The sequence below is a fragment of the Halichoeres trimaculatus genome, unplaced genomic scaffold (genome assembly GCF_033239565.1).
Source record: "Halichoeres trimaculatus isolate MK-OKI-2021-1 unplaced genomic scaffold, fHalTri1.1 fHalTri1_scaffold_2, whole genome shotgun sequence".
Classification (NCBI taxonomy): domain Eukaryota; kingdom Metazoa; phylum Chordata; class Actinopteri; order Labriformes; family Labridae; genus Halichoeres; species Halichoeres trimaculatus.
This window is the reverse complement of record NW_027437180.1, coordinates 27,428,183-27,451,268: the sequence shown is the minus strand read 5'-3', so window position 1 is coordinate 27,451,268 and position 23,086 is coordinate 27,428,183. Positions and strand designations below refer to the sequence as shown.

The 23,086-nt window shown below is 38.8% G+C and overlaps 2 protein-coding genes across 3 annotated transcripts in view; one reads left to right on the top strand and one right to left on the bottom strand.

The window, feature by feature from the left end:
• tbck (TBC1 domain containing kinase) overlaps window positions 1-10,137 on the bottom strand; it is a 43,514-nt gene extending 33,377 nt beyond the window's left edge. The window contains 21 exon segments of the mRNA XM_074665201.1: window positions 1,692-1,777; window positions 2,581-2,664; window positions 2,779-2,829; window positions 3,034-3,160; window positions 3,261-3,323; window positions 3,518-3,616; window positions 4,343-4,472; window positions 4,599-4,648; window positions 4,996-5,095; window positions 5,198-5,336; window positions 5,984-6,132; window positions 6,442-6,503; window positions 7,013-7,074; window positions 7,163-7,223; window positions 7,332-7,473; window positions 8,144-8,217; window positions 8,334-8,448; window positions 8,761-8,833; window positions 9,584-9,796; window positions 10,001-10,113; window positions 10,115-10,137. Of these exon segments, the coding sequence (XP_074521302.1) occupies window positions 1,692-1,777; window positions 2,581-2,664; window positions 2,779-2,829; window positions 3,034-3,160; window positions 3,261-3,323; window positions 3,518-3,616; window positions 4,343-4,472; window positions 4,599-4,648; window positions 4,996-5,095; window positions 5,198-5,336; window positions 5,984-6,132; window positions 6,442-6,503; window positions 7,013-7,074; window positions 7,163-7,223; window positions 7,332-7,473; window positions 8,144-8,217; window positions 8,334-8,448; window positions 8,761-8,833; window positions 9,584-9,796; window positions 10,001-10,113; window positions 10,115-10,131 (2,010 nt within the window). The 5' untranslated portion in view covers window positions 10,132-10,137.
• Window positions 10,138-10,426: 289 nt separating this feature from the next.
• aimp1a (aminoacyl tRNA synthetase complex interacting multifunctional protein 1a) lies at window positions 10,427-22,482 on the top strand. Of its 2 annotated transcripts, none has more exons than XM_074692859.1 (7): window positions 10,427-10,525; window positions 13,380-13,510; window positions 14,105-14,218; window positions 16,109-16,270; window positions 18,033-18,241; window positions 19,767-19,935; window positions 22,176-22,482. In XM_074692859.1, coding segments are annotated over exons 1-7 (954 nt in total). In that variant the 5' UTR covers window positions 10,427-10,523; the 3' UTR covers window positions 22,343-22,482. The 2 variants fall into 2 exon arrangements, with proteins under 2 accessions (XP_074548960.1, XP_074548967.1); XM_074692866.1 differs by having other exon boundaries at window positions 10,450-10,545.
• The last annotated feature ends 604 nt before the right edge of the window (window positions 22,483-23,086 follow it).

Sequence of the window (23,086 nt, the reverse complement as noted above, 5' to 3'; positions counted from 1 at the left end):
CCCTCTTTTCTCACTCACTTCACTCCTTCCATTTCACACTTTCCCATGAAGGAAATCTATGAAGATCGAAATAAACCTCTGTATTTTCCCCCAAATACAAACACACAGTCATTCCACCATTAACCATCTGTTATAACACCTGCTAATCGCTGGTCAGGGTGGCTATGGTTTAACGTCATTTAGCAGTGTAGGGTTTAAGGCAGAGTGTGCAGAAGATCTGGAGCCAATCTCAGGCAGTTAATTGATGACTAATTGCAGCTGAGCTGGTGACTGCTCAGTAGAAATATTCTGAGCCTAAGAGCAAAGAGTGGACAGGAAAGGGAGCCACTGCACTCTGAGTGTCTGCCTCAATTTTGACCGCTCGACAGCGGAGCTGCAAATCCAGCCAGATTGGATTAGTGGTGTAAATGGCAAACCCAGAAGTGGAGGTATGCTTAAATTGAGAGTGACCTCAGTTAAACCACTGGCAGGTTCTCTGCCTTCGGCTTTCAGAAGCCCTGAGGTGTAGGGCGTGGTTTTTTATAGTCTATTAAGGGTTTCTGAAAGCTTTTTAAAGATGTGATATTTTCTGCTAAACTGGACCTGTTTTGATGTGAATGTATGGGAAATCAACATTTTTCATGCTGCAGCAACATTTCACCTTTTGAGGCTGTTGATTTATTGCTTAGATAAAACAAGCATTCTGAGTCTGCATCCAAGTTCACAGAAGAAAAGGAGGATTTATGGATTGAAAAGTCTAATTACTGGGATTGACATCAAGTATGAAAGCTGTATCAACAACGCTTGTTCCAATATTATCCTGGCCTAACAACAAGTACAGGCACACAAAGCCACCCTTGAAAGGCAAGTCATTGCTGGTTACAGTTAGTGTCGAGACGGCCTCATGAGAGCGTGCCATGGCTGAATAAAAGATGAGCAAGATGTAAAATGAATCTCACCCACACATCTGTTCAAGATATGGTGTTAAAAAATATCAACTTTCCATACTTTAAGTTTTCCTGCACATTTTATGCTGTTATAGAGGAACTAAAAGCACAGTTGTGTATTTCACTTGCACCACTTTAGGAAAGAAGCTGCACCATCAAAAACACCAGGAGGAGGAGGAGAGAGAGGAGGGGGGAAAGAGGCTTAAGTCCCTGATTCCTCTGTGATAAAAGCCCCACTTTTCATTGGGTAATGTCCCACAGGCCGGTCCACAGGTGACACACATTCATCAGCGTGCTAACTGAAACCCCAGTGAGAGACGGTGCAGACTTTAACCTTGTCACTGTCTGAGCTGAGCTGTAAAGAGGAAAGCGAAGGGCAGGAAGAGATGGCACAGAGTAAGAGAAATAAGGTAAGCCTGGCAGAGGACAATCATTAAGTGTGCCTAGCAGACATTCTTCACTGTATAAATCATCAACGTTGGACTACAGGGAGAGCTTGACCCTCACCACAAATTCTGAAAAGGAGGATGTGAAACAAAAAATGTCAATGACAACGAAAGAAATATTAAGTGATGTATGGACGGTCATTTTCTTCACCCTTGGTGCCGTGCCACAAACTACAATTCTTTCTTATTATCTTTGACTTCACACTTTGGTACATTTTTAACAGAAGACAGTGATGTTTTCCTCCAATGTCCTCTACTTCTTCTGTATTTATCGTCAGTGTTTCAGAAGACTTGTGCTCTTTAGTAACTCGTAACTTACATCAGGAATGAAGCCGATCTCATTCAGGTGGTTGCTGAGCTCAGGGTCATGAAACGCAATCATCTGAGAGAAGACGGTTAAATACTCTGAAACACAGGCAAAAGGGCAAAAAGCCTATAAATAACCCACTGGGTAGCTTGTGTGCAAGAAAGCTCTGAGACCTTTATTGCAAATTTACGTCAGCAGTAGAACTATAAGAGGCATAGTATTATTCATGATGATTGGGGTCATTATAACAGTCATATAGCAATCACTTAATGGACTGATTTTGTTTCATATAACCCTGATAGAAAAAAATACAGAGAGAAAGAGGTTTTATGTATGTTTAAAAGAGAAAACAAGACAAAACGTCTGCTCATCAAATCTCCAAAACCCAAATTTACATTGTGTCAGTAAGTTATGGAGCCTTCAAGTAGGCAGATAAACATTAGCTATTTCTCCAGGGCATTTAGCAGTTGAAAGAAAGAAGACACATTTCACACTGAGTTCAAGAGGTATGTTGTGTAGCTGTTTATCAGTCACACAGGAATTGCTTGTGACTTTTCTCCACAGGCTTTTGTAGTTTCATTTGTTTCCCTATCTCCAAATGATGTGACTCAGCTGCAAACTCCATTACCAAACAGTGGAATTAGTTTTCACAGCTTCAGGAACGACATGAAGCCAAAATTTAATCAACACAGAGCTGATGCTTTGTGGCAGCTCATGATAATTTCTGCCTGTTTTGACCGCATGTAATACTTACTTGTTAATTTGAAGTGGCATTTGGCTACAGTAGCTCAAAAACACAATTCATACCTCATATTAATTTTAAAAGGAACAAAAAGTGTGAACTGTACAGCACAGCAGCTTCACTTCTTTACACACAAATATTTGCTCTAGTGTATCTCACCTTGAATGACGTGGGAGTTGTCTTTCAGGAAGAAGTTGTACAAATATTTGGGGATGAAGGCAGACATGCAGGCATAAGCCAGGGCTGCAAAGAGAATGACAGAAGTGTGAAAGGAGGTGAAAAAGGGTAAAACAAAGCAAAGAAAGAAAAACAACACTCAGCAGTGACAGCAGGAGGTGTAAGCCTTGACACTCTTACCTTCATTATTGAAATTCAAGTAGAGGAAAGGAGCACAAAGAGAATCCAAACCTGAAGTGATGAAAATATTTTTTGCATAGTTGAAACTGGGGCATTGAAGATGGAACAACAGCAACATCTAGTGTAAAACTATGTACAGTGCAGTTAGAAATCTTGACGAGGAAGTAAGGCGAGGGAACACACAAAAAGAAGGAAACTACATGTCAGAGAGAGATTTGTTGAGATATCAAAGGAATCAACAAAAGAGCGTCCCACCCTGCCAGTAGACCAGCTCAGGGTGGGAGACCACCCAGGCTTTCAGCACCCGTCTGAACTTGATATGGCCCTGAGGAGATGACAGCAGCTCATCATACTGGTGGCAGCGAGGGATGTCCACCTCAATCTGTAATCAAGCCCAAAGAAGGACACACGACAGAAGAAAGATGCACAGTTACAGGAAAGATTGGACACTTTTTACAACTGTGGAGTGTTACGCAATGTACCTGTCTGTCAGTCGGTATGGGGGTATCTTTGTCGATGCTCTCGTATTTGGCTTGAATGTCTCCCTGAATTGAGAAAAAAGGACAAGTTCATAATCACAAAACTGTGTGTAAAGGTTCAGTGTAATCCTAAGGCATGCGGCACTGTATTGCATTTCTAGTGGTTTTGGACAAAAAAGGGGTGAAAATACTGTTTAAACTGCGTTTGAAAATTTTAAAGCATTGTTTCATTCCACAGAGTAATACAGTTTATCTCTAACCTCAATACCCAGCAGTGCTGCCCAAGCCAGTCCACGAACTAGAGGGGGGATATCCACTCTGGCCTCTTTCCACACAAAGTTCTTCTTATAGGGATATGCCTGAAGACAAAACATGACAGGAAAGAAAACATTTCATACCTCAAATTTCACAGCAACCTGTTAAAGCAATTAATTTTAAAAGTGTAGGTTGTAAAATTGTTCGGAAAAAAACAACAAGCTCTGAGATTTTAAGACACAATCGCTGTGTCCAATCCAGGGGCTGCAGCCTTCAAAGGACTGAAACAGTCTGGTCTGCATAAGATTCTCTCTTTATTTCACCAACCATTCCTGACCCTAGGCAGTCGCCATACATTGCCACCCCTGGCAATGCTTCAAAATAGGTAAGAAACTGGCCTATGAAGCTAATTTCTTAACACTACAAGCCACATGTAGTTCATACAACCATCACCAATATTTTCGGATAATTTTAAAGCTTCATGTGATTGTTTCTCTGACATTTGTACATCTTGCTACCATGTTTAAACCAAATACAGTCATTTAACATTGCATTTTTATTTTGTCTGAATTGGCATGCAAAGACAGAATGTTGGGCCATGAAGCATGCTGTCGCTGTATCCTCCTCACCCAGACAAAGTAGGACACATTTGTCAGCTGCATTTGGAGGAGCTTTCAAAACAGGACAGCCTTCGAGAGGCAGCAGCGCCTGAATTGAGATACAGCTTATGCCTAATTAGGACAGACATGCTAATATGTGTAGCATCCCCTGTGCTTATTTTGAGTATTTCCTCATGTGTGAAACAGTCTGAATTTGTATGGAGCGCGTACCTTGAGCAGCCTGTCAAAGAGGATGATGCGGATGAGTTGGTACTCCGTGTCTCTCTCTCGGATGATGAGCGGCAGCTTGACGGTGGACGACAGCTCGTTGCTGCTGTTGGACTGGGGGAGATTTGACTGTCTGAAGGAGGAAGAAGTAAAAAGCTGGATGACATTACCGAGGCCAAAATAAATGATGGGGTGATGTAAAAAAAGTGACAAGGAAGGAGAAGATGAGAGCAGCGAGTTCAGGATGGAAATTGCTTACTCGTCTTCCAGTAGGGGGTAATAGGCTTCTCCTGCTACATCTTTCAGCCTCTGAAAGAGGAAGAGAGATGCTGAAAAATGTTATCTTCTTCCTACTATCGAGGTCAAATCCAGTGCAAAGGTGTATTTTATCACTGCTGTGTTTGTCAGTCACAATGAATCCAAAAGCAAAGGCATGTTCTGCTCAACAAAAACTACAGGGATAAACTTTATATGTTATAAATGGTTCTAAATGTTGTGATTATTTTTCTTCCCTTTGTTAGTCCCAGTAAGTTTCATTAGGACAATAGCAGTCACATGCAATACTTCAGAAGGTTAAATTTTATTTAAAGCTCTAAAACCATGTCTATGCATGTATTTGCACAGTTCTGTCCCGATCACACTTTTTGTAGTCTTACATTTCTGAGTTGGCATAGAGGCAGTGTTACTGTTGTGTCATCAAGCAGGAAACTTCTATCCCTGCCTTGTCCAAACGACTCACCATCTTCAAGGACAAAGCTAAGAAAAAAAACAGAAAGACAGAAGGATACTTAACCCACGCTGTGCATTGTTGAAACTGGCAAATGCTTTCGTTAGAGTGTGTGAGTGTTGAAGATGTACTTGGGCAGGGTGCAGATTGGAGGTTTGGACTGAATGATTTCTTTGTTGGTCAGCTCCTTCTCTAGATCTCCCCCTGCCAGGCACCACAGATGGTACACCTCATCGATGGACCGCTCCGACAGGTAGTCATCATCATCATCTAATTACAGAGAAAAACAAAATGGAAAAAGTATTAAAGTTGAAGGACAGGTAGAGCTCAAAGTCACCTAAAAGAAAATAAAACATTCATAAGTTTAATATGTGGTTTTATTGACCAGTCCCAAGAAAAGGGAGATGTCAGTGAACGTTTGTCAACATTAAAAGGCACAAAAGAAACAGTCTTTTTGTGGTCAAGCCACAGTGAAATATCTGTGCAGTATTAAATGTGTGTTTCACACTAGACACCAGTAAGTTTGACTTTTCTGTAGAGAAACGGAGGCTCGACAGTAACTCTACCTAACTCTACCTACCAAACTGCGACACAAAAACTATCATTTCTGTAAACAGAAGTACTGTTTGGAAGTTTTTCTTTACTAAGCCAACAGACATTAACCCATACAGGCATATATCTGATCCTAAGACAGGAGCACCCTCATCAGCTAATGAGGTCAATGATGTAAATTTAACCTGTCTTTCGCTTTTACTTGAAAAATACCTAACTCTACTTCAAAGACAAGCTTTCCCTTTTAGATCATCAATTAAGCAAACTATTAGCAAACTGTAACACTTATTAAAAAAGAAGATTTCACAGGTTGTGTATGTGTCTGTATAAGGCCAGCTGCACAGTTGTGCATTGTTGGGTCAGACCTTTGCAAAGGTCACTGATGTCCTCAGGGAGCTCTAGATGTGCACAGCGCAGCGATGAGGAGAACAGGCTAACAGGCTTCTGGAAGGGCGTATAGAGGCAAGAGACTCCATTAAAAACAGGGTCTCCCAGCAGCTCTGCAGGGGTCGGCCTGGAGGGCAAGCACAAAGACATAAAAGTCATCTAAGAGGAATGGCCGGAGCACAAAGTGAACCATCAGGCTGCTATTTTGTTAGAGCGAAGAATTTATTATATTCATTAAATTTAGAATTCTATTTAACATTAAGCTATTTAAAGTCATAACCTTTTTATTGCACTGTTAGGCAATACGTTCAAACTGTTTATTTTGATATATTTTTTGGCATGCTGGTATTTTAATAGCTGTGTGACCAATGTGTTTTTAAACAGAACGGCTTATCTGCTCCAGCAGAATATGATCCCCATCAGACTCTCTATTTACCTTTTGGAGGGAAGAAAGATCAGGCATTTCCTTAACAACTCCAGCACATTCTGTGGCAGCTCCTGTAGAAAAATCAACTGTATTAGAAACAATGCAAACACTTCAAGACTGTTTTCACAATAGTCTCTAAAATGGAACCAAGACTGCTGAAGAAGTGTTTTCATGGAGGTTCTAGTGGTTATTTTTGTACGACTAAGAATTTGTCCATCTTTACTGGGGATAGATAATAAAATGTTAGTCAGTGTTAGATCTATTTTAAAGAAATAGCTTTAACACTGACTTTTAAAGTCTGTAGATTATCATTTAAATAAAATATCTTTAGAGAACAGAGAACTTTTCACTGGTGAATACATTTTTTATGAGTAAATGCTGCTGGAGAAACTGAAATAAACTAAGTTTTTGTTTTGATTAAAAAATATCCTTGCAGAAAACCTTTCAAAATAACACATTCATTACTGTCATGCCAAAAGTATTATCTATTTTTTTACCATTCAAGATCACCCTTTCAAATTGCTGACATATAAAGTCATTTCCAGAACAGGACAAATGCAGTGCATGACTTTGAGTCTACCTTAATAGTATCCAGGCAACCATGTTCCTCGGCAAGGACAGTGACAATGTCATCCATGCAACCTGAGAATAACATGGCAGTTAGACACTAGTTGTGTTTAAGAACACATGGCTCACTACGCCAAGTAATTATAAGCTTTTTTTCACTTACCCAAGGTCAGAATAAATTTCAGCCTTTCACTTATTTCAATGTTCTGCAGCAGTCGCCTTCCCTGTGAATGATCCCAGCATGATTATAAGGTGAAAATGATCCCATCACAGGAAATTCAGATAATGAGGCATTGAAAACAGTGAAAATGAGAGTTTAATAGACGACTTACAGCGCACAACTCAAAGAGCAAAACTCCAAGGGACCACACATCAGTCTTTGGTCCTGAGGGCCGAGGAGAGTCATTATGGGATGAGTCACTAGGGTGAAAGGAGCCCTGAGCAATCACCTCGGGAGCAAGATATGACGGGTACCTGAGGTCATGATCAAAGAAGAGATTATACGGTTATTTTCAGCCTCCGAGCAACATTTGTTGCAGACTTAAAAAACTGATCTGGCTGAACTATTCTTTGCAGAAATGTCTCATTTTTTCTATGTTTTTTTCTTAAGAATGACAGTAGAATACATGATGGTGATATCATCAAACTACACAATGACTCCATACAATATGATGAGCAGACTTGCAAACTTGTCTTTCAGTGTTCTGTTTGTAGTTGTCCTGAAGAGCAACCTGCATATCTGCTGGACAGTTATATTCATTACATAGTCTATCCAGATGTTTTGTAGAAAGACATGGGCATGTGCCATCATTCCTCTATTCATCTGCGAAAGGATATTACTCAGAGATACTTTGTAGATCACAAAGCCCTTAGGATTAGGATAAAAGTTCAGCAATTTGTCTCAGTTCTTCAACCAGGAAGCAAGTTTGATGCCCTCAGAACCTGGTTTCCAGGAAATTATCAACAATTATGCATCAATGTTATGGTCAATTGCCTTTCTTCTGGTTTGACTAACAGCAAGCAGATACAGAGGGCCTTTGACCCTGAACAGATAGCTCTCATAACTCAGCCGCCCCAGCTGAAGAGATTCAGAAAGGCACTAATGGACCTTTTACTGTGATGAATGAGGAGCAAAAAGACATACCCAATGGGAAAATCCACATCGGCTCCATGATCAGTCATGTGATAAAGGCCAAACTTTGCCAGCTTGATATTTCCCTATGAAGAAAACAATCCATTTTAACTGACAGCAGTAAATGTAGGAAATCATTTATCTGTCTTTGGAGAAACTTGGGCCATTAAAAGAATAGAGACATTAAACTGCTCAATCTTACCTTGCAGTCCATGAGCACATTGTGTACACTGAGGGCTCTATGCACCATGCCATGCTTGTTCATAAATTCCAAACCCTCAAGGATTTCATAGGCAACGCGCAGAATCTTCTCTGGGCTGAAGTATTTAAGGTAAAGACAGTGTGTGAAACCATTTTGAGGGCAAAGTCAGATGTGGGTCTCACACACAAAATGGGAAAATCTTATTGTGTAACACTGCAATGATATTAAATTATTATGCATTGCTATTACAAAGGAAATCAACATTAGCCAGCAACTGGGGGGAGGTGTTAATGCACTTAATATTTCTTTGCATGCCAATAATGTTAAATAAATTCATAATGAAGTAAAGGTACAAAACGAGAATTTACCAGGTACAATATCATGACTACTTTTCAACATTATTAAAGCTCCATAATCAGAACCTCACCTGGCTGTTTTCCCCTGTTTTTGGAAATCATATAAACTGCTTTCATAATGTTCAGCAACAACAATCAGCCGCTCTGTAAACAGGGAGGGGAAACAGTAAGAGAAATAATTATGAACAACTGAGTAACAATATATTTGATATCTATTTAATATGATCAAAGATGTACTAACACAGCAACTGTTCTATAAACTGTGACCTTAACAAACCAGATTGGTACACACCTCTAAAGCACAGTTACACAGGCATGAATTTTACTGATTGGTAGTTACGTAATAGACTGTTGTGTCTGGGGATACTGTGTTGGCTCACAGCGATACTGAAGTTGTTTCAATGCAATTTTCTTATACAATTACAATTATGGTACCTTAACTTGGTTGTTAGTTGAAAACTAAGCAGCCCTCAGTTGGAGCGCAATGATAAATTATTATTTTTTTAAAAAGAAGAAGTAGAAGAAGAAACATACAACATTACTGTTTTTGTGTCTTTGTCTTACTTAGAGTACCATTTAACTTTTATCCAGCAATGATTTGCTAAAATAGTCATTTTTATTATTGTTGCATACATCGTTTTTTCCATCACTGGATTGTTGTTGTTGTTGTTGATGATGATAAAAATAATGTATCTCTTATGCCAGGCAGCATTTTAATATTGTAATATCGCTGACCAAATCAGAAACCAACATATCCAGAAGATAGAATGTCTATCCTTATATTAAAGATAACAATGTACAATAAATTTAAGGTAAGAAAAAATATCAATGAATAAGACTTTAAATTGTCATAATATAGATAAATCTCATCATTTGCAAACGCATTCGCCATACCATGTTTTCCTCTTGAAATATCCACGTATTGGCAGAGTCTGGGGTGAGTGATGGTCTTCAGGATCTGAAAACGTCCCAGGATTTTGATAGAGTTGGGGGTAAGAGGAAGGCCATTGCTCCCACAGACATCATGAGGAAGAGCTGAGGCAAAGAAAGTGAAGGCCCCCAGCTGAGCATCCCTGAGGGGCCTCATATTCCCACGCACTTTAGACTCTGATGAGGAGAGAGTTTTGATATGATTCAATCAATATGCATACCATGTCTCAACTAGAGGTGCATAACCACGTAAATATCTGCATGGCAATGCACTATTTCTATTGCATGCCGCTAACTTGTAATCTAGCAGCCTTACCGGGTACAGAATGAAACCAGAAGTGTAAAATATTGTGTAACGCATCCAGAAACGTGTAAACTTACGTTTAGTCGAGAGGGTGCATGTTTCTTTCTGCTGAAAGGTGTCAGTATTGCTGATGAATTGATGTGAATTCTCTTCCCGTCTCTGCCCTGTGACGGGAACAGCTGAGAGTGAACGTGACTGGAGACGTCATTTTTGTGCGACAAAAGTCACTTACAAATGACAACACAGTGAAAAAATAAAATAAAATACAGTCAGCACCAAATTTTGTAAAGAGATTAATGATTGTGATTTCATTCAATTTGTTGTCTTGATTCACTAGATTTTATGTTGCATCTAAACACATTCGCACAGGCACCAACTGTAGCCCCCTAGCATGGCGCGGAAGCATCCGATCTACAAAGCATAGGTCAACGCAAATCTAAAACACTGTGCCGCATCCACATGCTACAGAGATTTAGCCGCGGGGACCTAAATCGGCTTCTCGGGGGTTACCTGCTCGCTGCCTGTTTGTTAGCTAGCTGATTGAGCTAGCCAGCTGTCAAGCCCCCCTGCCTGAAACGTGTTGGGGTTGCAGCAGAGTCCATGTAAGTTCCTAGTCCTTTTGGTATGTATCTTAAGACTTCAAACGACGAATAAAAACTCACGATAATCTGAACAGTATAATAGTTAGCAGCGTAACTGTGAGAGCTTGTAGTTAGCTTTGAGTGAAGTTGATTCGATTTCAGCTCAAGAAACCAGTTTTATTTTTGACAGACCGGCTAATAGCCGACTTATAAACTCAAAACATTAACTTATGTCCAGCACACATTGCTGAGAAGGTTATCATACAGCTACTTTTATTTTTAAAACCCACAAAGCGCTTAAAATGCGTGTTACGATTATTGTTTGACTAACTGACTTTGATTTGCTCTGTGTTGTATATCTTGCTAAGTGGCACATATGCTGCAGACATTTTCTCCTCTGTGACAGAAATGGTATTTTGGATTGATCATCAAATATTTAATCATAAATTAGATTTTATTTTTTAAATCCCAAAATCAAATCATTTGTAAGTTGTTGCACGTACTAGACATTGATTATTTGGATAATTTGCGAGTTTTAATTATCTTATTTCCTCAATAGTTAATTTCTTATTGATTTTATCATCAGAAATTCTATATCAATTCGATTTCAGTCAAACTACAGTTTATTTCTTTGCTAATGTAAAAATATTCTGTGATTAGAGAGTTATAACTGAAGCTACATGAGCTGGTTCCTTCACATTAAAGTGACATAAGATGCTTTAGTGTAGTTACATTACTTATCATATAGGTTAGAGATCATTGGTTTAATTTGCCTAAAAGATAATGAAGAGAAAGGGATTAGTAGGTCACCTCTGAAGATTTAAGATTTATTCTTTTGTGACTTCCATAATTGTTAATTTGGGCTCAGCACTCATGGGAGAAAATGCTGCTCTATTTGGATCAGGCATGCTTACCAGACATATTTAAAATCAGACATGACAACAAAATTTGATCCATTTAAAAGCACTGACATGTTTGCAAGAAAGAAATAGCAAAAAAGTTTTATAATGCAAAGATGGATTGAAGAGCCAATGTGATTCCTGATTTCTGATATTGAGTCCAGCTGATACTGGAGGCTACACTTCAGATCTTTTTTTTTAACTAAAGCTGTGTAGATCCTTTTTGTGCCTTCAGGTGGTGCTGGCATACTGCTATCTTTTTTTTCAGTTACAATGGTCTGATTGGCAGACAGGTAGGGATTTTCCCTCCTGGAATGTATTTTTATTGTGAAAACGAAGCGTGGAAAGAAGAAACACTTGTATTCTGGTGGCTCTCACCACACCAGAGAAGTCTGGTGATTAAATTTAACAGAATTACAGACTTTATTCAAACCATCGGTGTATAGACATGCAATGTTATCTTTAATATTTTGATTTGAAAGTGGATCTAGATATAAAGTTTGAATGGCCTTTTAAACCAGAATGAGCAAGCAGATCAGCCATGACTATTTTGGTTGTTGATAAAACTGAAAGCAGTCCGATGCCTTCATTAGCATCAGTTATCGCCTCTTCAAGCATTGTACTAGTTTTATTTCCACGCAGTGAAGACAGGTGAACACAGCTTTCTGAAAGCTGGTGAATCACGTCACTATGTTCACACATTTAGCCTTTTCCATCTGAATAAAAAAAAACTGAAACTGCTTCTTTGTGTCTTTGCACTGCCCTGGCCCCAGGATCTATTTCAAGAGCTTATCCCAATGAGATCAGCCTTTTTGTGGCTCTTGCTATTACTCCACCACTGGTCCTGTTTAAATCAATTCAGTTTCTCCAAAAACAATGCTTTGATCCTTGATTTTATCAACTCCAGCTCTTTTGTGTTTCTAATTTCCTTGTCCCCCAACATTTTGTTTTCATCTCGAGCCAGCTGTTGTTTTCCAGCGCCTCCTTGTAATATGTGTAAGAAGTTTTCTTCTCCATGCCTGAGCCTTGTAAAAATCCTTCTTTCCTCTTTTCCTCAAGAGGTAATTTGACCAGCTAAACATGATAACACAAAATTAGCCCCAACTCAGACTGGATTCTAATTTTGGGCTTATTTTGAGTGGCTTTAGAGGTGCAGCCCTTTTTGAACTCGAGCTCCAAGCTGAACACATTGAATGTTCATGCTAATAATGGATTAAAGAACAAAGTATCTGCCTAATCTGTCTTATTTGACTTCTCATGAGTTAATACTACAAAAGGCAGATAAGAATTTGCCCAAGACTTTTGGCCCTAAGTACCCTGGATTGTGTCAAGGCCATTATGAGGTTTCTAAACACTGAAACACTGCAAGGCTTGCTGATTTGTTGTGTCATTTTTTCCATGTAAGTAACACATTTTCGTGTGATTGTGTCTAAACATGACTCATGCGCCAAGATTGTATTTTGTCACTAAAGCCAACCTGCCTGTGTAAAGAAGTCGTGAAAATCCAATTTGCACATAGTTTAGAGCCCCAGGGGTTGCATATTATGAAACACGTCAGATTATGATTCTTTCTTAAAGCATTTCAGTAAGGCCTGCAAAGTGGTTTAGTTTCACTCCAGGAATACAGTATTCACTAATTAAGAAGTACAAATTGTTTGTTCCCTTGGAAAAGCCGTGTTTAATCATTTTGAAGCTGTCCTGCAGAATAACCCCTCAAACATTTATGGATTGTGTGGAAATGTTTTGTTTGTCAATTTAGTAAACTTCAAGTACCGGATAATAAGGTTGATGTGTTGAGTATTACTATAAGTGATTGCTAAATGCATGCAACAAAGATAAATAAACTGTTTCTATAAATACCCCAAATATTTTGGAATTTGCGATCAGCAGATTCCTGGTGTTTGAGGGAATATTTTCCACAGCCTGAATATGTTGCATTTTGTGGTGCTGAACATCTTTTGTTTTGTGTCCTTTAGGTTTTTAGCCCGATCTGTGTTCAAGATGTCAGGCCACAATCCTTTGTTGAGGCTGGAGCAGCGAGCAGCTGAGGCTGACCAGATCATCGAGTACCTGAAACAACAAGTCCTGCTGCTGAAGGAGAAAGCCAGTACGACACACAAAGCTTAATGTGCTTTTTAAGTTTTATAGGACACTTTCAAATATAAGAAAGATGTGCTTCCAGATTTGTCGACATAGACTGAAATGCTGTTTAAAAAAGCATTAATTCTGTGCTCAGTTGTTTTAGATTTTCTTTATAATGAACTCATCATCACTTTTTAAGTGGTACTCATAACTATCTGTGTATGATTCAGTCTTGTAAGAGGAATGATTACATTTTAAGAACATTTCATGAAACCTGAATTCACAGATTTCTGACAATGTTAAAGGATTTTACAAAAATTACAGGTTAAAGATAGTTTTTCTATGTTGTTTGTTTGATGCGTTAAATGGTGAATTACCTCTTATATCCTATAGCTTTGATGACCACCATTCTGTAAAACCACTCTTCAATTTTGGAAGATGGATTAATTCTAAAACTCTTTTTCTCGCCTCTAAAAAAATGTTTTGAATCCAGTGATCAGTATTTATTTTTAGCTGGTGGTAAATTTGTATTAGCTCAAAAGCAGATATTTGAATATCCTGTGGCTTGGTGAAATTTTACTCCAGTGCTGAAAGGTAACAGGAATTTGCTTCGCTGCAGTGGTCCAGGCTAGCGTCAGAGAAGAAAAGAAACTGATGGTGGAGAATGCCAAGTTGAAGAATGACATTGAGGAGCTAAAAAAACAGCTGCTGGAAAAAGAGAAGAGGAGGGGAGGTATGTTGAGTTTTGTTCTCAGCAAAGACTTCCATTGAAATTCGTATGTATGTTTGTTTGTCTTGAGAAAACCCTTGATGTTGTTATCCTTTTCTATCTAGTTTTAGAAACAGCTATGTGGGCCTTATTTAGGAGCATTTGATGTCAGTTGTTGCTCATTACAGCATTGTTTGGTTTGCTCAATCGCTGATAACATCTCCAGTGTTTTTTGCCTCAGCCTGCTATAACCAGATCTGTTTTTATTATAAGAACTCAAAGAACCCCCATAAGAGCTATGAGAGCAACATGTCTGTCATCTATTGTACGTCTGACATAGGCTGACATCCAAGGACAAACAGCTCAGATCATTAACACACACTTAATGTTTTCAAGAGCGACGCTGTATCGAGACAGAGCTGGAAGAAATCAACTATTTAACTTTATTTAGAATAACTCAATATGTTGGTTTTGGAACGCTAAAAGAATGTGTTCCAATGCACCAGAGACGATGTTTTTCCACACATCATATCTAATTGTGATGTTTATTTTTGGGGGGTTTCTTTCAATGGCTTTAAGGTGGCACGAAATAGCTCAATCAAAACAAAGATAAATCTGAACAATTTTCAAAGGAACCTCCGCGAGCTTTTGTGATTTGTTCATGAGAAGAGAGAAACAAACATTAGAGCATAACTTTGGTAGTGCTGTGCAAAAAAAAAAAAATTTTTGCACTTATAGATAGCTTTTTGAATTGTTTTGTGTAGACAAGCATTGTTTAAAGTCAAAGAACATAAAGCAGAATTAAGAATACAGCACTGCTCGAAATTTTATCACCTCTTAAAGTTTAATGGCTAAATGTTTGTCTGCTTCGACATCCAGCAGACATTTAACAACATAACTCATTTGGAAGCATTGAGACATACAACAGAACAAGTCAGTTTTTATCTGCTCTCCTCCTTTCTTGGCTCTGTAATGCTTACTGCCTGTTGGTAAATAAAAACGGTCATGTTAGCAACTAAATGCTTCACTTAAGTCAGTTGGTAGCTTTTGCACGAAAGAAAACAAACTAGAGTTTTACAAGAAGCTCAAGACCTCAGGAAACATGAGGAACCAACATCACCCATCTATTGTACCATAACTATCAATCAGTGCAGCAGTTATTGAAACTTTTAGATAAGATCCTAGAATTCCTGAAGGTACACACACAAACTGTGAATCACAATAATTTAATTTCTCAGAACTGTGCAACCGTAGAAGCTCACTTTAGGCACCATGCACCATGTGACATGTTAAAAACCTCAAGAGTAAACTCAAGGGGCATGTCAAGAGTTTAAGAGCTTATTGCCCATAATTCCAAGGTAAACCGGTGAGATCCAGATCTCAGGTCCAACCATAGAATTAAGGTAATTAAAAGCATTATGGTGACGGTGGTGTGCCTGCAGACCGATGTTTGTCAGACACAGACACTGGATTTTGTTGGAATTCAAACATCAGGCGCCTAAAATGAGGGGTTACTTTTTCCTGGAGAGCTATTGCAGGACATTGTTCCCTGCTTTTATGGCTCCACTACCTCATTTCCATCTTCTTGGCAACTGTGTCATTTTCCCTTCTAAACTGTTTGCATCAGGAGAGCAGCCCTCCCCCTGGGTGTGCAAATGAAGCTCATGCGTGAAAAAGAACAACTGAAAAACAGCGTACATAATTTATTGAATGCTCAACAGATTTTCTTCACGGCTGTGCTGCTGTGTTTTTGTGTATTCATACCTAAAACTGGGGGAAAACTGCATTATAACAGTTATCTAATGAACAGTGGTTAATATCTGGTTGTCTATGCTGTAGTAGCTGATATATTTAAATACTTACACTCAGTTTTATTTCTTCTTTACCCCTCTGCCTCATGTGTCTGCCCTGTAGTGCTTGAGGTGCCGATGCCATCAGCTGGCACTACGGTAGAGTGTGTCTCTAAGCCCACTCCTCCCAAACCCTCTGGACCTTCACCCTCTGCCACCCCAGCTGCAGGCGTCCAGAGCCCCCCTCCCAAAGATGATAGTAAGAAGAAGAAGCAGGAGAAAAAAGGTAACAGCAGAGGGTTAAGACAGGAGCACCCTGTATGTTTTTTTTGATATATCTTTTAAGTTTTTAAACATAACAAAACTGTCAAGGAAACAATCCTGTGTATGTATATAATATGGGAACATATGTCATGTTTTCTATTTTCATGGCCAGGAAACAAAAGTAATCGCACAGTTAGGCTTCATAAAACAACATTATTTGTTAATGCATACTCATATTATACATTTATGTTAAAATCACTTTTTTTATCAACATGCTCAAATACAGCCCTCTGTTCTTGAAATTCAACAGACCCAAGCATTATTTGTTTTTTTTGTTTATTTTTACCATACAGTACTAAATCTTATGTGGCTGAATAAGAGCTAAGACTGATTTGTGTTCATTTAATTTCATCTTTCATTTGGTGTAAGCAAGCTGGTTGGCTTGCCCATCACTTTTAAAGTGCAATGATCGGTCCTGTACTTGTGATAAATTAAAAAATAATGTAAGAAAAATCCCTGTCATCAAGCACTGGTCAGTCAGTGGCTCAACTCCTACTGCAAGTCAACATCCACTGGTAATTTCCCACTATTCATGTCTTTCTTCATTTGTCTTATTTAAAAAATGCCTGAATAAACAACCTAAGAAAAAAAGAAACAAAGAAATTTCCTGTCAATGTATTTACTGCTAATCAGACAATTTTTTGGTTTTGTTTCAGTAAAACTTTGTGGACTGATCAGGAAAACTTTCAGACATTGATTGGGAATGATTAGCTCTCCATGTGTTGGTGGGATTATTGTTTAAAAAGAGGGAAAAAAAGAGCATGACAAATTCACCAGTTCAAATGCACTTTTTTAGACCCAGATGTTAGGACGTTAATGAGAGATGCTTCTTCTATTGCCTGCTATTAAAGGCTGTAAAGTAGCTGTGTTCTCACCTCAGCCAACAGTCATCACTTGTTATTGTGCAAACCCATGTGTAGTCCTGTAGCATTACGTCGCTGTGCTGTCATCACAGCCGAGCACGCAGGAGTCATGTTGAATATCAAAGGCAAGGGTTGGAATTCATATTCTTTGGAGCTTGTGTGGGCCCAGAGGAATGATTAAAGACTGTGATCATTTGATCACTGGAGTGAATGTGTGTAAGCTAACCAGGCCAGGGAAAGGTACTCTGTCCCTTGGGAGGAAGCATCTGCTGTTTTGCTATGTCACTCGATCATGAGGCACCTACAGCCAAAAGTGGGCACTGGTATTGTCATTTAGTCAAGGTGTTTTCGACATTTCTAGGAAGGAGTGAAAAGGAATGGTCTTTTTCTTAACACTATTTACTCATGGTTCACTTGAAAAGCATGCTGCTGGCCTGCTTGCAACCCCAGGGCCTGTCATTTGTGAGCTTTGTTTTCATTTATGAGAGGAAATTAAATCAGATTCCAGACAGATGCCCAGCATCGTTTCAAGTATGATTTGTTTTTTATAATTTCCCTTGGAGAGATACCAGTTGGCTGAAACATCTTGATGCCTTTTAAACAAACATTTCCCATAATGTCATGCACATTTAGCATAAAAGCATGAAAACTCTCACAGATGCCCCTTTTCAGCAAACCGCCCGTTAACACACGATGAACAGCTACTGTCTGAATATCTGTGCTGACGATACACTCAGCCTCACTTCCAACACCCAACTTAAGTATTATTTCAGATTTTCATTTAATGGCACAAATTTAGGGCAGAGGAATACTGATCTGGTATTAAATTTCAATATCAATCGTGTGTTTTTTCAATTCCAGGAGGGGAGAAAGCAGAGAAGAAGCAGGCAGCTCCAAGCCAGGAAGAGGCCAAGGTGGATGTGTCTCGTCTGGACCTGCGTATTGGACGTATAATTACAGCAGAGAAGCATCCTGATGCAGACAGTTTGTATGTGGAGCAGGTCGATGTGGGAGAGGCTTCTCCAAGAACGGTGGTCAGTGGGCTGGTGAAGCACATACCTTTGGACCAGGTACAGTATGACTCATACACACTGTTAGTGGTTGACAGTATGACACTCAGCCAAAGCAGTCAAATTTTTTATTTAGGCGGGTCTACCAAAGAATGACACTTTATTAGTTAACTTCATTATAAAGTTCCGTTTCATTTCCCAGTTAAGAGACTTAATTAGAGAGTTTATTTTAATTCAGAAGCAGATGTGTATAGGTCAGTATATAAAGGCTCACAGCTCATATATTAGATTTATTAGTCCACTTACAGTGATTTGTTGAGTAAACGCTGCACTAAAGGTCCTGAGTATAAACTATAATGCTGAAAATATATTTGTGTTAATCTAGTATTTATTTATAAATTGTTCTCAGGGTAATCTAGTTTTTGTACAGAATTTAATCTTATTAGAGGAAAATTGTATTTTTTTTATCTGTTTTCTTATGGTTGTCAATAATTGTCTGTATTTAACTTGTTCATAATGTTTTTGACCCAGGAGCCCCTGCACTAACACCTCAGGATTTAATTATTTGACACTCTATTTTATTTAAACGAAACCATTTGGTTGTTGTAATTGTATAACAAATACTTTATCAGGTGTTTTCCAAAAACAAAAAAGATGAAATTATAAAACTTAAGAAAAAATATTTTATTTTTGTTTTGTTTTGCTTTTTGTTAAGTCGTTTTTTTTTACATCAGCCTCTTAAAAAGGGTTTGCACTGTTGCAGTAGCAGCTTTTCATGTTCTGAAGTGCTCTCTGGCTGCAGCTAGGAAAGCCTCCTTTTGTGTCAGTCTATCATTCACAGAGGCATTTAATGCAGAAACTCATAATAACCTGTTGTTAACTGTTGTTTTGAAGCCATTGTGTCAAACAACCAGGAGTGAAATATCAGGGGAAATGCATTAAGAGTTTCATAGCAGTATTCTTGAGTTTCTGTCATGCCTGGATAAATAATAAGCACCATGCAGATATCTAAGTCTGAGACAAGCTAATCAGAAAATAACTGTTAAGACAACTGTCTGCATTGCATGTAAAATATTGCTCTGGTCAGACAGTTTGCTATGTAAATACTGTTACAGAACATTAACATGCTAACCCTGAGTTGCCAAAAACTGCCAGGGGATGAAAGATGAAACTACCATCTCATCCCTGTCCAAGTAACAAGGATTCTGGATTTATGTCGCAATTTCTTAAAGGATGTGTATAAAAACGTCTGGTATACATCATCTCATAAAATCCTGGATTGCTCTTCTCTTCTGCTTCTGGCAGAAACTGCTTTTGGTCTTCTTTTTTAAATTTTGGTAAACCACAGAGGTTTCAAGGCTCAACTTTTCTGTTTGCTCTCTCCGGTGTTTGAAATGGGGCAAACAAACCTAAAACGCTGGACTCAGTCTTTTGAAATTGATTTATTGGAATTGGCAGGAAACTAAAGTCTGACGTTCTGTGTCTTCCCCTATGGTGTTTTCGCTCTTTAAGTGAAATGTTTTTCTTCCTTTTCGCCTTGTGTATATGGGAAAAATATGGATTAAATCTTCTGTCACTCATTCAGATGCAAAACCGCATGGCAGTCCTTATGTGTAACCTGAAGCCAGCCAAGATGAGAGGAGTGGTTTCCCAGGCTATGGTCATGTGTGCCAGCTCACCTGACAAGGTGGAAATCCTGGACCCTCCAAGTGGATCCGTTCCTGGGGACAGAGTGACTTTCCAAGGCTTCCCAGGTACAAATATCCAGCCACTCAAGAAGACATCTATCTTTAGGAGGAGGCTTTAACATTACAGGCATAACAAATAATGACATCATGACACTTGCTGTGTGTTTGTACCTTAATGAAATTCACTGGAAAAAAAATCCTGCCTATATTTAACAGCATGCCTCTGTCTCAGGAAACAGAGACATGTTTGTAATGTGTAACATCAGTGAATTCTGGTTAGCTATGTCCTGCCAGTCATCTACCAAGCAGAGCTAATGTAACCTCATGCTTCATTTTATTGATAGACTCTTAAGTTTAAACAGACCACTGAATAACTTCTGCATGTGGGTTGGAATGAACGTTATCACACACAGTTTAGCCCCTGTGCTAGCCTTCAGCTCAGGCTGTATCACTCTCTCCTTTAGCTTTCTTCTGCTCTTCTGTCCTTTTTCTGTCTGATAGTTAAGCTCCAGTGTCCACCATCACTACAAAATTAATTACAGAAATCATTTTCAGAAGAGCAAAAAACACGGATCTCACTTCTCACTACTAAACCTCATAGAGACCTAGATGTGTCGTAAATCGATCCGGTCCTGGTTGACTTGATCGGGAAGCTAAAAATTAGCATTTTAAAATAATCTGTAACTTGTAATATTGGTGCTGATAATCTTATTTTTAAGCGTGGATTACAGTCAGGCATATATCTAGAAGGGAGACTTTTTCCAAAATTACATTGAAACTCCTCACAGCCCCTTTAAGTGTCCAAACTGTCTGCTAAGCTCATTTGACGTGGATGTATGGAAACAAAGAGTATAAGAAACATATTTTACATTAGTTGATTATATCATATTGACTGTACTAAATTTCCAACTGTGAATGATTCACCACAGAACCTATACCAAATGTGTCCTAAAATCAGTGACAGCCATCCACAAGCCAGTGTGGTTGTAATTTTAGGTCTTAGCTCTATAAGTTAAATGTATGATAAAGTGTTCAACACTAAATATTGGTGCTGAGAACATGATTTATCTTGTTATTCCTGTATTCTTCAGGAACAATAACAAAGCGGGGAGTTCCCCGTGAGAAAAAGAACAAGGGAGGTTATGATGAAGGTGGAACTGCAGTCCAATTACCCACATCCCAGCTGCATCAGCTGTGGCTTTTCATCCCTGGTGTCCACATGTCCCAGACACTCCTGAAAGCTGCCTGATTCATGAGGGATCTCTTAGGCCAGAATTATTTTTATGGTTGCTACATTAAAAAGAATGAAACCATCTTGTGAAAAGAATATTTCTTATGAGAACAGAAGAAACAGAGGATAGACCAAAGATGGGATTGTTTGATATTTTTTGTTGTGGTGTACAGTAGAGCTGAGGCTGTGTTTTTTGGTCACATAAAATGGAAAATAAGAGGTGAAAAAAGTTTTTCCATGTTTCCCCCTTTTTTTCTCCCTGAAGTATCACTGTGCAGATTCAATTTCAGCCAATACACTGCTGGTGTGAGTACATGGTTGTAATTGCCCACATTTCCTCAACTAATTGGGACCAGTACTTCTGCTTGAACTTAAGAATGTGTGCAAGTTGCTCATCAAAACCTCCTTCACGCTTCTGATCAAAAAAGACTGTTGCCACTCTTGGGTTGTAAAACGGCAGAAATGGCAGCTTTGGGAAATGAAACACATTTGTGTCCTCATTCCCTCGGAGGGTTGTACTGAGAGGAAAAAGTTGACACCGGACAGAAGCCAGACAGTGCAAGCTAGGATTTTTCATTTATGCCAAGTAACATCAAAAACAAAGGCATCATGAAATGAGAGCCTCATTTAATTGTTTTCCCTGGATGCACATTTTGATTCTGAGAATTTCAGCGGAGATGTTTTAAATTACAGCACAGAACAAATGTCAGTGTCATAAAGCCAATGCTCTAATAGAACACAAAAGTAAGTGAAACTTCTCACAACTCAAGTGGGAGGAATAAAACGAGAATTGGCCTGATAAATCATGTTTAAAACTGCGAGTCATTTAATTATGATTTGTTTGGGCCTTAATAAGACAAATCTATAGGAAGGAAAGGAAAGTTTAAGTAATGCTTCAATGTCTTACAGTATGAACATACTAAACTTTCTGTAGGTTATGAAAGGACCTGACATATTTTTCAAGTTAATAAAAGACCAGATATGGATCCATAAATGCTGTAAAACTTGCATACGTGGTGAACTGGCACAGACCAGGATGAATTTCTAATGCTTCAAACTGACTTTTCTACCCCAGGTGAACCTGACAAAGAACTGAACCCCAAAAAGAAGGTGTGGGAGCAGGTCCAGCCTGACCTACGCACAGACGACCAGTGTGTTGCAACCTACAAGGGAGCAGCTTTTGAAGTTGCAGGCAAGGGAGTGTGCAAAGCCCAAACTATGAGCAACAGTGGAATCAAGTAAAATAACAGAGCTTCTTTAAATAGCTCAGTGTTTACTTGGCAATCATCTGCAGTGATGACCATGATGCTGTTGAGAAACAGGATGGCGCTGAATGGAAGAAAATGCTTTGAAGATGTTCAATAAAGGGATTTGAAATGAAACTTGCCAGTTATGTCCCAAAAATTTTTCTGCAACAATTTATTCTTACTTGAGCTCTAAATTATACACAGCCTTGTTTTTTAAATTGAAGTTAATCAATACAATTGTGTTTCTGCTCTTATTTCCCTGAGGTATGTCAGCTTGATAGTAAATTGGTTTTGGAGAAATCATTTAAAAGGACCGTCTGTACTGGAAGGGTTTCCACTCCATCTAGTCTGGGGCATTTTAATTAGGAGATCAAACAGGGATGTAATACTTAAAGGCCTAACTTAAATAGATCAGGCTCTCAAGCATTTTGTGGGGGGGTATTTAGATGGTTCAGCCTTCTCTCCAGTATTCTGTTTGGCTGTACGTATCTTAATCTTGTCTCTGTGATGGCAGTGCCATGTGCTTTGTTTTATTGTCCTCTTGAAAGAAAAGGTCTACCCACCTAGGGAAGTATCAAACTACACAAAAGAAACAGAGAGCTGCTCACCAGAGCCTCTAAAGTTACATCAACAGTAATTGAGTCCATCCTCCGTACAAAAACATCTGTCATGGGTCAAAGCCACTGCACAGAGCCTCTGCTTACTGTTTAAATGTAGAACTTTTAAGAGTGTCTGAAAG